Here is a 13,837-nt window from a genome sequence, read left to right on the forward strand (position 1 = left end):
TGCTCAGACCTACGTCTTTAAAACCCCATGTAAAAACAAGTCTTAAAAAGTTATTTAAAATGCAAAGTTTCAGGTGAACATAGTTCTGAGATATACACACATAGAACAAATTAAAAAGAAGTTTAAGTGACTGCATTGAAAGGAAAAACAGCATTAAAAACACTGCTGATATGGGCTAGAACTCTATATTATTATTTCCATTTAGATAACAATTTGTCTTTTAGTTGTATTACAGGAGAGTCATATTAGCACACTTCATGGTAGTTATACAAGGACACAAAATTCATAGATGCTGTTTGCAGCTCCATCTTCTTGATTCAAACCAAAGGAAGCAGCTGAAGAGAAGCTGAACCTACTTCATACTCTAAGCTTATTCATTCAATCCACAGCTGGTTTTTTTTTTTTTTTAAGGACAGTACTAACCAAAAAAATAGGTTTATGTTCATTAGTGAAGTACATACAGGCAAATACTTGATGTTATTTTGGGAATATATATTGAAATTATATTTTTTGGCATCTAAATGTAGGGAAATAACATGAACCGGATAACCTTGAATTCTGAATTAGAAAAATCTAAATGTGGTTTGAAATTGGACAACGCTTTTAGTCATATGATTTACTTTTAGGTAGTCCTGCAAGGAGCAGAGAGGTGGACTCGATGCTCCTTATGGGTCCCTTCCAGCTTGAGATATTCTATGATTCTATGAAATTTTGTTGTAGAGCATTACATATGTAGCAAGATATGTATCTGAATAGCGTAGTGTTTCCTATTCAACATGTCATATATATATGTATACCAATTCAAGTAACATCAGGATTTGACACTATTTACCACTCTGGCTAGCATACAGTGATCAATCTAATTCTCAAGGCAACATTTAGAGAATCTGTATTCAAACTTGAGATATGAAAGACTGATAGCTCTAATAGTTGATAAGAAACATGCGATGTCCTATTTTAAACATTTGTGAAAATTAAATATATTTATTTTATTCTGCAATAATCGTTCAGATTGTCTTTCAGATGCTCCTGTTTTTAATAAAGGTCATTTGGGGTGGGTGGGTAGGGAGTAAGATATGTAACATATGCACTTCAAAGAGTTTTTCTCTCTTTTGTAATTAATTATAGTTACCTCCATAAATTTCTGTATACACCTAAGAGAACAGTTGCCATAAACTTTCAATGCTGATGTCTTCACTACTATGGTCTTATATCAAAGGTTTAAAAAAAAAAAATAATAATTTGCTGATACACATTGAGACTCAACAAAAGTGTTCTGTTTCTAGTTACACAAATATGGACTAGCTTTCTGAAAGTTAAAATTATTTTTAATTAAACAGGATTTGTGCAAGAAACAAAGGAATATAGTTCAATAACTTGTCTATTGATAGAAGTGAACACACAGTAACTTACCTGGACGTAACATATTTTTCATACATTTCTTCCCTAGCTTTTTTGGCATCCTCTAGCTGAATCTGAAGTCTTTCAAGACGATCTTCTTCATGTGCACAGCGAACACTAAGCTCCATGTTCTGGCGATTAAGATAATCTTTATCTTTTTGCAACAAACTGAGAGATTGTTGTATGGTTGCCAGCTATAAAAGGCATTAAAAAGAACACTTTAACATGAACTTCAAGGTAAGTATTTAACCTATGTACACATATTTACGATTTCATTTTAACTCTCTTCTGTGAAGTTACCTGAACGAAAAAACTCTACGCTTACGTTTAACATAAGTTGGCGAAGCTTTATACTGAAAAAAGACTTCAATAAAATTATAATTTTATGAGTTTCAATTACTTATTTCTGGTAGTTGGCACCTGAAACAGAGGTAAAGTGTCCCTTAATCTACCTCAGTATCTAAATAGTACTGAAGTATTGAATAGTGATAGTACTGAATAGTACTAAGTCAGAAATGCTGACGTCAAGTCCTGGTGCCAATCTGTCATCATACTGGCTACAACATTCTCAGAAACAGAAGTGAAAAGTTTAAGGGCACCAGAGTTGTTATTGCTCCTTAAAGAAATGGTGAAACTGGTAGTTCTGGGGCTGAAGTATATCATGATTGTTGTGGACAAGGTAATGTTTCAGGCCAGCACCAAGGGCAAAGAGGGTTATGCACGCCTTGTTTTGACTTTCATTTAGCATGGTGTTGCTACAGAAGGCTGAACTGATGCCAAAACAGAAACATGAATATCTTGTGAGTCTCTGTAATGGCCTTTCCAATCACCAAATCTTTACTCCTCCAAGAAGAAAGTGGTGCAGGAGAGAGTAGTCTCCATCTACTTGAGGTGAACATTGTCAGAGAACAGCCACAGAGCATAATGGCGCTGGTGCAGAGTGGCCCAACTCCTTACTCATGATACCAAAACATATTTTTATCACCTTAAATAATTTTACTGTTTAAAGTTCCTGAGGATGTCACATGCCAAGTTCAAAGAATGATAAATTAATAGCTTATCAGAAATATGTCCCCCAAAGCTATAAAGACATCATGTACATGTTTTAGATAGAATTCACCCTTCCTGAGTCATAAAAGAACTAAAGGTTACTTAAGGGAGATACTTGAATCAAAGACAAAGAACAACTAGTTAAACAGCTGAAAATTCATACAAAAAAGAAAAAATGCTCTTAGAGGCATGCTTCTCTCCATCTGCCCACTTGCTGAGCGCCACAGAGGGTGAGGTATTAATGCCTGTCCTATACTTATTTAAGAAAAAAACCACAACTGTCCTCTCTTTCTCCAAGTAACAGGTTATACGTATATCCACAGTGAACACAGACATCATGGATTACTACGTGAAGAAAGAAATCTAGGATATACTACCCCCCTCCAACTCCTCCTCCCCTGGAATAAATGCTGTGTGAACGCTTACAACTGTATGCTCTTCCAGTCCAGAACTTGTGATACTATATCAGCATACACAAAACCCACTATGGACCTTCCAGGAGATTCAAGTAATGACATAGTCTGAAGTGGTATTTTAGTTTATACTGCTACTTTTATTGCCTCTCAGATTAATAAGTCTTATGAGGAGCAGCTGAGGGAGCTCGGGCTGTTTAGTCTAGAGAAGAGGAGGCTGAGGGGAGACCTTATCGCTCTCTACAACTACCTGAAGGGGGGTTGTAGTGAGGTGGGTGCTGGTCTCTTCTGTCAGGTGGCTGGAGATAGGACGAGAGGAAATGGCCTCAAGTTGCAACAAGGCAGATTTAGGTTGCATATTAGGAAAAATTTCTTTACTGAGAGGGTTGTCAGACATTGGAATAGGCTGCCCAGGGAAGTAGTTGAGTCACCATCCCTGAGGTATTAAAAAAGCGAGTAGACGGGGTACTCCACAACATGGTTTAGTGGGCATGGATGATGGTTGGACTTGATCTTGAAGGTCTTTTCCAACCTAAATGATCCTATGAGTCTATGAATTTAGTATAGAGTTAACAAAAAAAAAAAAAAAGCCATTGTTGCTGCTACACTGCAGTACTTGATGCATACATACAAACTTGATGTATGTGACAATACTTTTTTGGCCATTGTTATATGCTGAGAACAAACCTGCATTTTGATGTCCTCTTACAATGCTAGAACACTGATGAATAAACAGCCTAACAAAGCCTTCAGACTGATGTAAAAGAGAATATAAGAGTTACTTTCTAACAGAAACTCAGTTTCTTCCCTAGAGTTTCGGAGAATCTCTATCGCTCCTTATAAAATTAGGCAGAGGAATACTATCTTTAAAGTGGTAGTTATAGCCACTGTTTTATCTGTAACACTTGTACAGAGACACTAAGGAACACAATCTCCCCTGAATTCTCTCAGGCATAATTGGTCTCATTTACTCAGCTGCCAAAGTGTTAGCACGCAAAGATCCTCCATTTGATTCTTGCCTGGACCTGTACAGAAGTCAAGAACAACCTTCTCATGCAGTGCCCCTTTCATATTGCATTAAAAAGTAAATTTGCAAATTAATTCAGAACAGCCAATCAATTATTTCTCTATTCCTTTTGGTGTTTCCTGTAAAGATCTCTATACAGGAACACAGCTTAAAAAATAGTCTTATTTTTGCATCAAAGTTGCACTGAGCTACAAACCATCTGATAATAGTCAATGATGATATCAACTGAAAAAGTTTCTTTCTTGAGGTTCAGTAAAAGCCTCTTCTCCCTCCCCAAAAGCTGTTGCAAAGTTACACCTACATCCAATGAAGGGAAATATGTGATTCCAATAGTTTTGGGTGCTTCTATCCTAACTAGCTTACTTAAGGTGAATAATTAATCATGCCGGTTCAGTGAAGCAATTCTTGCTATGAACAATTTAGATGCAGAAATAGTGAAAATGGATACTGAGTAATGGAAGCTTGTACTGGTATAAACCATCAAAAGTCCTATAGACCAAGGCAGTGGACTTGGAAACATTCTCTACATATGTTTCTCTGAGTCCCTTGACCCAAAAGTTATCATACATGCCCAGTAAGGGAGCCATCACTGAACAGAATTCATGACTCTTGGATGAATAAATTACCATAAAGAGAAGCAGCAAGGGAAATTTCTCTTGACCTGACAGGCTTCTGGCTCTTAAAATGTCTTTAGAGCAGCAGAACCACATTCCCCTGTGCAATACTAGTGCTACCAGAACAGCAATGACTGAGATCTGAGTGAAGTGACTGAACTAACTGGATCAGAACTCACTGGGACCCTAACAAAGATGAGAAGCCCTCTGTGCCTGAAGAGGCATTTATTCATTTTCCCAGCAGAAAGACTTTCAAAGACTAATGGAGACATGTTAGAGAAAAACAGTCCATCATCCTAGTAGATAGTCCTGCCCAGAAGAGAAACAGCACTGGAATTCCTCTTGTCAACATGCAGTATCATAGAAAGAGGAGGTCTGGAACAGCAGTCTCTCTATTCCTGACACAGAACTAACTTCTGTAAAGGCAAACTAAAGGAAACTTCAGGCAACTGTACCATTATTTTACTAGACAGTCACAAAGAAGAAAACCTTTGTATTCTATTGATGTATAGAAAAAACATATACAACAAAACATAAGCCGTATAGTAGCTCTGCCCTACTGTCACTATTGATCAAAAAGATCTAAAGCAAGTTATAACTAGTTCTGCACCTTTTGAGAAAGAGAGCATACTCACAGCATTCAGCTTTCATGGGTAAATTTTGCCCTTGGGCCTCTCAGGTTCCTGAGCTTATTGGCAGAATTTGGAAGGCTGAAGCAAAGGAAGACTAAGATAGAGACCTAGGAAAATGGCATGTACATAATGCCCAGGGAAAAATGGAAAGCACTTGACTAATGTTGAGGGAGATAGCCAATGTTGCTGTGAGGTTGGCCAGCTGTTTGAAAGATCATAGCAAGCAAGCAAGGCTTCTGATGAGCAGAATTCACCTTCAAGGAGGAAGGGCCAGGGAACTCTGGGTTGGTAAATCTAATCTCAGTCCCTGCAAAGATTATGAGGCAAATCTTCCTGGAAGCCATATCCATGCATATGGAGGAAAAGGTGACTGGAAACAACTAGCATGGATTTACCAAGGCCAAACTGTGCCTAGCAAACCTGACAAGAAAGTTGGCTTTATGGATAAGAAGACAGCTGTCCATGTCATTTATTTGAATTTTTGCATGGCTTTCAGCCATCTCCCATAACACCTCTATGGGAAAACTGGCAAAATATGGATTGGATAGGCAAACACCAGCTGAACAAACTAAACATGAGCCAGAAGTGTGCCCTGACAGCGAAGAAGGCCAAGTGCCTACTAGGCTGTATTAGCAACAATGCAGACAATAAGTTGAAGAAAATTATTATAATCCTGTGTTCAGTACTTGTGAGACTGTATTTACCATTCCAAGTTCCTCATAAAGACATACGTTAACATACTGGAGCAAGACCAAAAGAGCTCCACCAAGACGGTCATGGACTGCACCGCATGTACAAGGGGTTGAAAGAAATGGAGTTTTTTTTTCAGCCTTCAGAAGAGAAGTCTGGGTAGGGAAAAATCTTGTTATCTTCACCTATCCAATTGGAATGCATAGCAAGAGCCAAACTCTTGGAAGTGCATAATGACAGGACAAGAGGCAACAGAAAAAAGCTGCAACAACTCTAATTAGATTTTACAAAAACTTTTTCACAAAGAGGGTGGACAAACACTGGAACAGATTGTCCAGAAAGGCTGTGGAAATCTCCATCCTTGGAGATACTCAAAACTTGACAAAGCCCTAAGCAACCTGACCTAAGCTGGCTCTGCACTGCATGGGAGGGTTGGACCAGCTGGTCTCCTGAGGACCATTCTAATCTAAATTATTCCATGATCCTACAGGTGATCCTGACAGACTTGATTAGACAAAGAATCAAATTACCAAGATGAATTACCAAGATTACCAATTACTGAAATAAGAACTTTACGTTTACCTCTTTTGATAAGTCATTTCTTTCTTTAGCTTGTGCTTTGTTTGACACCTCTAATATTTCATATTTTCTTCTGAGTTCTGACAATTCATGTTCAAATACATCACGTTCACTGTTAAAATAAAGTGAAACTATTAGATGCATAAAGTGTAATGAACAAGATTCATGTGCATTTGTAATTTCTCATCCTTCTTCCAGTTCATGACACTGACTTCTTCCAGTCACTCATAGGGCAATTAGTGATAATCTTACCTTTTTAAGTTATTAACACCTACAACAGTATCTTATTATACGAAAGAATTTTCACTTCTAAGTATTTAAAAAATAATCTTAAATTATAATACAATAATCCTGAATTGCTATCCTAAATTATTTCATTCTCCTCTGATTATTCTTCTTCAGTGTAACTTTGGGCTATCCATTTCTCCTCTTAGCAATGAGCTGCAAGGACCCTTGTCTATCCTTTTAGCTTTATCAAGCTTTTGATGCTATTTCCCATGACATTCTTTTGAACCTTTTGCAGACGTTGAACTCTGATGAAAAAGTAAAGCCACTTCATTCCCATCTTCCTAATCAAACACAAAGCAATCTATACTTGTTCTCAGTTGCTACTCTCCCTTGTATACTGTCCCTTGATACCAGAGGGGGTTGTACTACTTTTCTCATGTGTAAAATATACATGACACAGCTGCAAAAATTATGTTGGTGTCCTGAATAATAGTGCTTTCCATACACACAAAGCAGCAGCTCTATGTCTCCACTCTATCTGACCCTGTCAGAATAGTGAAATGAATGAGCCAGTATGATCTTGCAGCTTGGAAAAAAGCTAACCAGTTTTATATTAAGCATAGCATAGCTTTAAAAGTGAGACAACTTGTAACTAGAAGATTTGACATAGCATTTTTAAAGGCAGAAACGAGCCTGGAAGTGATTAACTCCTGCAATGCTCCCAAATATCCTCATGCGGTCATGCCAACAGTGTTCTCCCTTCCCCTTCATCTGTGCCTACCCGGATGAATACAACCTACTCTCTCAAATATAGTTTTGGCACGTTCATTCATGCCTTTTTAAACTCAAGACTATTTTAAATGTACACTGTTAAACACTGGGGCCATTCACATGAACGTTATTACGATCCACTTATTAAGATGCAGTTGCACACGGGAAGCAAACCATAGCATCAATCCATCCTATTTGCAACAAGCTTCCAGGTAGATTCCAAGGTTGTTTTAGTACACATAACTGTGAACAGTTATCCAGAAGACAGACTCTCCTTCAAATGTCTTAGTGGCAAAGTCATTTGTGTCAGTAACTGTGCCCGAGTTCATTCAGCATGAACAACTAAGGAGCTGACATGGTGTTTTCTATTCATAATCCCCATATTTCAATCCATTCCCCAACAGATGTGCCAAAAGGCCAGATTTCTTGTACTTGCAAACACACTGAAAAAGCCATTTGGGAGCTGGGCTGTGAAGTATACGTCTATGAGTGTATTTACAAGAAGTCCATTTTCACTATTTTGCAATTGTTATTTACAAGATGGGCATTCAAAGCATAGGCTAGAACTGTAAAATCTGTATTTTAAAAATGAAGAGAGACACTAGAACTTCCTGCAGTTAAACCAATACACTATGGTAATCCTAAAATTCTTTGACAAAGAGTTCTCGTAACAGCCCTTTCAAATTTATGGTTACAAGGATATCTTAAGTTGTAAATATTAACTCCCAAGGTCCTACCCTCTTAATTCACTGTGTAGGCACCACACAGTAGAGCACAGGGCCTTTTGTTAGGTCATTGCTTTTAAACTAGGAAAAAAAAAAAAAAAAGAGTAGCTGTTCTAAGATGCTTGGCATCAACAGCTCCCACTTCTTTAGCAGCAATGAGACTAACAGGCTCTTCTGAAAACACAGTAAATCCCTAAATATAAACTTTTAGGAAGATAATTTGATGCAACAGATTTCAAAATGTTGTTCATCTTATGACTGCAATATACTGCAGGAGATAATTGAACCATTAGTGGATTGAGGTAAGGATAAATATCTGTTGTGTGCGTGAGCCAAAAATCAAATGAAAAACCTTAGTCAATCAAGGCTGAAGCTTATCTATTAACATTTGTATGTTAGTAGAACACTTGAACTATAGAGATACATACCATTTTACTTTATCATAGTTCTCTTGTCTGTAATCACCTCGCTGAATCATCTGCTTGGTATCAGCCAGTTCCAGTGCTAAACGCTGGCATCTAACCTCAAGCTCTGACCGATTCCTGCTCTCGTCTTCATAGCTCTAGAAGGTAAGACATTTTGAAATGATCACAGCTACACTGATATTTACTTAAAGCAATCATTGACTAAGTTTTGTAAAGACCTCTCATGAATATTCAGTTGGTAGTATATTCATTTGTCTCAGCATTGAGAAAATTAGCACACATCACAAATTAACCAGCTATATTGATACTCAACTTATTTTTATCTTATTCTAAGTAGTTGATTAATGTACCTATTTTTTCTAACACATTTGTCCATTAGCACAAACTCCAAGACCAGTAACCCTCATATGTACAGCTGGTGGTCTATAAACCTATAATAGGAGCACAAAAGTCACACCACCTTTACAACATTTTCAAACAAGTTTCCTTGTGATGATGCTTGCTGGTCCATTTGAAAAAAAAGAGGATTAGTCATTTAGAAAGTTTTGCAACTTCTGTCATTATATGAAAAATGCCAGCCAGGTACTCCCAAATTGTATCTGGTAACTTTGCTTAAGCATATCATCCAAAGCTTTGGTGGAGGAAGTAAGAAAAAGAAAAGAAGAAAAAAGGTGCTTATTTTATGGTCTATCAGTGTTAACTTTCATTTTCCCTTCTTTTTCTTCTTCGTATACTTTGAAAGCCTACTATGGGAACTAGAAAAAAGGGACTAAAGCAAGAAAACACACAGAAGGCATGTCTTTTAAAACACTGGTTATTCCTTTTGAAAATAAACAGGATTTCCTAATCATCATACTCTTCCCTCCCACCCCCCATGGGAACAGCAGACTTTTGTACTTTCATCTCCAATCTAGACTCCATTTCTCAGATTTTTCTATAAAGTAGCTATTTATTTTCACAAACTTACCTTACTTGCTTGTCCTAAATGCTGTACTACTTAGTAATTTCTTCACAAAAACAACCAAAAAATAATGCTCATCCACCTATACTAGGGAAAACTGATGGACAGGAAAAAGAGTTGCTTGTTAAAAATTTGAGAATACCCCCTGGGCATCTAGATTTTTTTCCAAATTCTGTTTCTGAGAATACAGCTGACTTCTGTTTTCTGCTATGGTTGATACATGGCAAGCTTGATAATGGATGCTTGATAAACAATAACTCCATCTGGTTATACCAAATGGACATCACAATATTATTCACTGAAGGTGAAAACACCAAATGACCGCCTTGAGATGCGATTACTCAACTAACCATTTAGCTACTGCGAATTAAAATTTATTTTGCAGTGAGGGACATTGTATGAGTGTATAATTTTAAAAATAAACTGAAAGCTATGCTTTATACAGTTATAAGAGAGGATAGTAACCTTGTCTAGCAAGTTTTTAACAGATAAGAAAAGTTTAGGACAACAGCATATATGGAGTGGATGACTCCTAAATACAGCTTCCTAGGAAGAATGAACACAAAGATAATACTCTAGGATAGGGATGGAAAGACACAAAGAACACTCTGACCAAATTCACAGGCACCATAAACTGAAAGACTGACAGAATGCCTTCTTGAAAAAACACACCTAAATACTTGTAAGACACTACAGAAAAGGTCCCTGAGCTACTAAACTCATTGTAACTATTCTGCTGATAAATAAGAATTTTTTGTTTTATATTTCACAAATCTAGTAATTTTCACTTGCATTAAAATGACATTAGATCACAATCACAAAATCACAACACTGAGAAAGTTTTCATGAGGATTTTGGATGTTATATCATTAAGAACATGTCATCTAAAGACACAATTGTTATTCGTCCTAACATACTGGTATATATGGCTTATTTTTATGTTTACCCTAATTAATGGAAATACATTAAGCAAGTTAACACTACAGAACACTTTCTTCTTAAACCAATTAACATGCCATCATTTATAAAGATGGAATTATAATGGTAAAGCCTCTTTCAGATGTTTTTAAAGGTGTTGTCTACAAGTTAGCTAGAGTTTCAAATATGTAACATACAGGTGCAAGTACCCTGTTATACAGTGCAAACATGACTCATCTTGCAATAGGAAATGGTGGTAGGGGCACTTTTAAGTGCAAATTGAAAGATTAAGTTCGGATACAATTCGTCTGTGGAGATCCTCTGCCATTCTGCTGCTAATACCATGCTGGAACTCATATGCCCTTTACAGAGTGGGCTATTGAAGCTCCTACATTATTACATATTCAGCAGCTAGAAGACAACTACCAAAAGTATAAAACTAAACTGGTTAACCTCCGGACAAATTTGTCACAAACAGCTCTAAAGCAGCCATTTACAGAACAGTTAAGTATCTACAAAATTAGTTCGTTGTAATACCCAAGACCTAAACTAGGTTTTGAATTTTATTTAACAGATTAGTTGTTAATGTCATTTAACAATAACTCCAGTGAAGGGGAAGGAAATTAAATTCTACTTTTGAAAAGTGATACTAAGACATACCTAAAGTATCAAATTGTTAAACAGATAATTAAGGAAAGGGGTTTTGTTTTGTTTTGTTTTTAAAGAATTACCTAATTCTTGAAGAAATACTAATTCTACTGCATAGGTCACTATTTTCCAAATATCTAATCTTTTAGATGTTAAAGTTGTATTTTAATCACAGGAGGAAATGCAACAAGGCAAGTTAATAAACAGTCTATAGGCTAACACACAAAACCCCTATATGGTATGCATATCTCCAGGTAGCAGATACACAAGCTTCTGGACTTATACAGCAATACATCTTAAAGACATATAATCAAGCTGCCTGTGCTTAGAAAGAAGCAGCCTTGCTTCGCATGTGATGAAGTTAATTTCGTTTGTAGCAATGTCCATATACCCTGAACAGATTTTAAGATCTCTGCAGAAGAACAGCTTTATCTTTCAATTTATCTTCAACAGATAGCTTGGAAGTCTTGATGAACAGCTTTGTCCTGCTGAAGCAAAAAAGGGGCTTTTAAAAGGAACAAGATATAGAGCACTTCCAAGGACATGAATGAGGTCCTGGAAACAACACCAATAAATAGAAATAACTTAAGTAAGCCCACAAACCTTAAAAAAAAAAAATTAAAGGACAAACAGTACTTCCTCACATGGAACGTGACTGTGATGATCCTGCCAACAATGCATAGCATAGCTTCTCACTAATTTTTGCTACTGCAGAGAGTAGCACCTCGCACAGATGAGGTGGTTAAAACAAACCAACCTGTCCTGTGCAAGATGGGTGGGCAAACATTGCCTAAAAAAATTGTTAACAGAGCTGTCCAAGAGACCCAGTATTAACCAGTACAGGTGGTTTCTACAGGGCATGTGATGCAGGCTCTACCAAGAAGCACTTCCATTTGGTTTACAAACACTGTCAACAGATAGATATTTCAAGCAAGAAGATTCGGAACTTGCCTGATCTGCACTATTTAAAACCCAAACTGGTAGAGAAACTAAAGGTCTAATGACAGACCTCAGTTTTATGATATTAAGCTTCACTGTTATCCTCCATCTGGAATGAATAGCAGCTTATAGCAGTCACTGAAATGGATACCTCTAAATTCCAAGTACAAAAACCAGGTGACATACTTTTTGAACAAAGTTAGTGAGAAGTAATACATGGTAGGGATTAGTTGATCCTTCAAAAAGCCTTTGGGGATAAGAAGATAAACAAAAGAAATGCAGGGAAAAGATTAATCAGCCAATCAAGCAGAAGCAGCATGACTTCTTCACACCGTCCACAGATAAGCCTGTGGAAGAAAGTGATCCTGCTTTTAAAAAGCTTATTTAAAAGAACTTCATCTCTGAAGGATCACTTACACAAGCAAACACTTTCTGTTCATATCCTAAGGTACCTTAAGGCCCTAGGCAAATGTAAAGCTACTATACTATTGCTATGTGAAAACCAGTTCCCTCATGTTATTTGGATGAGGTGCTGCTACTTAGTAAAGTTGACATTTTGCTTCAATCTGTTTAGACAGCATGCATTCAAAAATTATTGGTCGATACATTATTTATTTGAATACAACGGCCCATATGTCAGGAAGAAGTTATGCATAACTGGATAAGACATCTCTTCTAGTATGTTGTTATGAAATTGGTAATCTGCCAAGGACTGTAGCTGGGGCACTATCTGCCACTAAAAATTATAAACAAAAATGTTGAGCTACTTCCAAAATAGGGAAGTTCTACAAGAAAGGTAAGAAAGAAAAGCTTTGGCATAAGTGCCTCTGTTGCAAAAGAAAATGGGGGGAATAAAAGCTGACTTCAGTGAAATGTTCTCAGGTGAAAAGGATCCTTGAGATCATTGCCTTAGAGACTAGAATTAAGCCATTTGGTACTTCTGAACAACAACTAGCAGTCTGTACGAGCCATAGCTATATCAAAAGAGGTAGAAAGGCATTGGATAGAAAAGGGAACTTCCATAGATATGTAAGTTTTCTTGAGTCTTGGAAATGTTAAACTGCTGCCCCAAGCTAATAGTTATTGGTAGAATATTTTTCTTTACAGCTTTTTTCCTGAACAAGATAAATATTAACAATAACGAAGGAAAGAAGGCACATCTCACCTAAGACTGAGGCCTCATCAGTCCCTTCTAGAGAGAGACGTGAAGACCAAGTAATCAAAGCACTGCTTGAAAGAATTTGTGTCAGGGGGCTGGGAAAGGGTTCTCGAGTGCAGTCTTTAATTACGGATGTGCAAACTTCAGAAGAAATCTTACGGAACGCAGTCCTTCTGGAGTAGCAACAGTAGCCTCAATTTTACAACATTCAGATACATCTAGTGCCAACTGATCCTTTGAGTGCAGTAACTTAGTTCATTCTTTGAAGACAATAGAAACGTTCTTCCTCCAGCTGGGAAACATTATCACAGAGAAAATTGTTAGGTATGTCTAGCAAAACCTGACAGCTACTAATCCTGATTCAGAGACGAGGTCTTAGAAGAGATCTTTGTCCTGCATACACCCAGCTTTGTCTTTAAGCTAACCATAGCTTTTAAGTAACTGTCATACTATAAATTTGATTGCACGTCCTGAAGGCAACTTTACAGAAAAAAAAAATAACTAGAGAAAGGAAGCCCTGATAAAACTCTATCAAGACCAAATTCCAGGAAAACATTGCCAAGAAAGTCATAGCCAGAAGAAGAAAGCAATACTTAAATCTTCTAAAGCTATGAAGAAAAGCAGAATTTCATTCTCAGACTCTCTCCTAGCCTTAAA

General features: G+C 37.0%; 1 protein-coding gene across 5 annotated transcripts in view; it reads right to left on the reverse strand.

Annotated features, from left to right (window-relative positions):
- PIBF1 (progesterone immunomodulatory binding factor 1) overlaps positions 1 to 13,837 on the reverse strand; it is a 123,225-nt gene that overhangs the window by 94,162 nt on the left and 15,226 nt on the right. For all 5 annotated transcript variants that reach the window (XM_030036442.2, XM_041128694.1, XM_030036443.2 and 2 more), the window contains 3 exons: positions 8,559 to 8,692; positions 6,410 to 6,518; positions 1,414 to 1,595 (listed from right to left, as the gene is read on the reverse strand). In XM_030036442.2, the coding sequence (XP_029892302.1) occupies positions 1,414 to 1,595; positions 6,410 to 6,518; positions 8,559 to 8,692 (425 nt within the window). The remainder of the gene's footprint in view (positions 1 to 1,413; positions 1,596 to 6,409; positions 6,519 to 8,558; positions 8,693 to 13,837) is intronic.

This window comes from Aquila chrysaetos, chromosome 14 (genome assembly GCF_900496995.4).
Source record: "Aquila chrysaetos chrysaetos chromosome 14, bAquChr1.4, whole genome shotgun sequence".
Taxonomy (NCBI): domain Eukaryota; kingdom Metazoa; phylum Chordata; class Aves; order Accipitriformes; family Accipitridae; genus Aquila; species Aquila chrysaetos.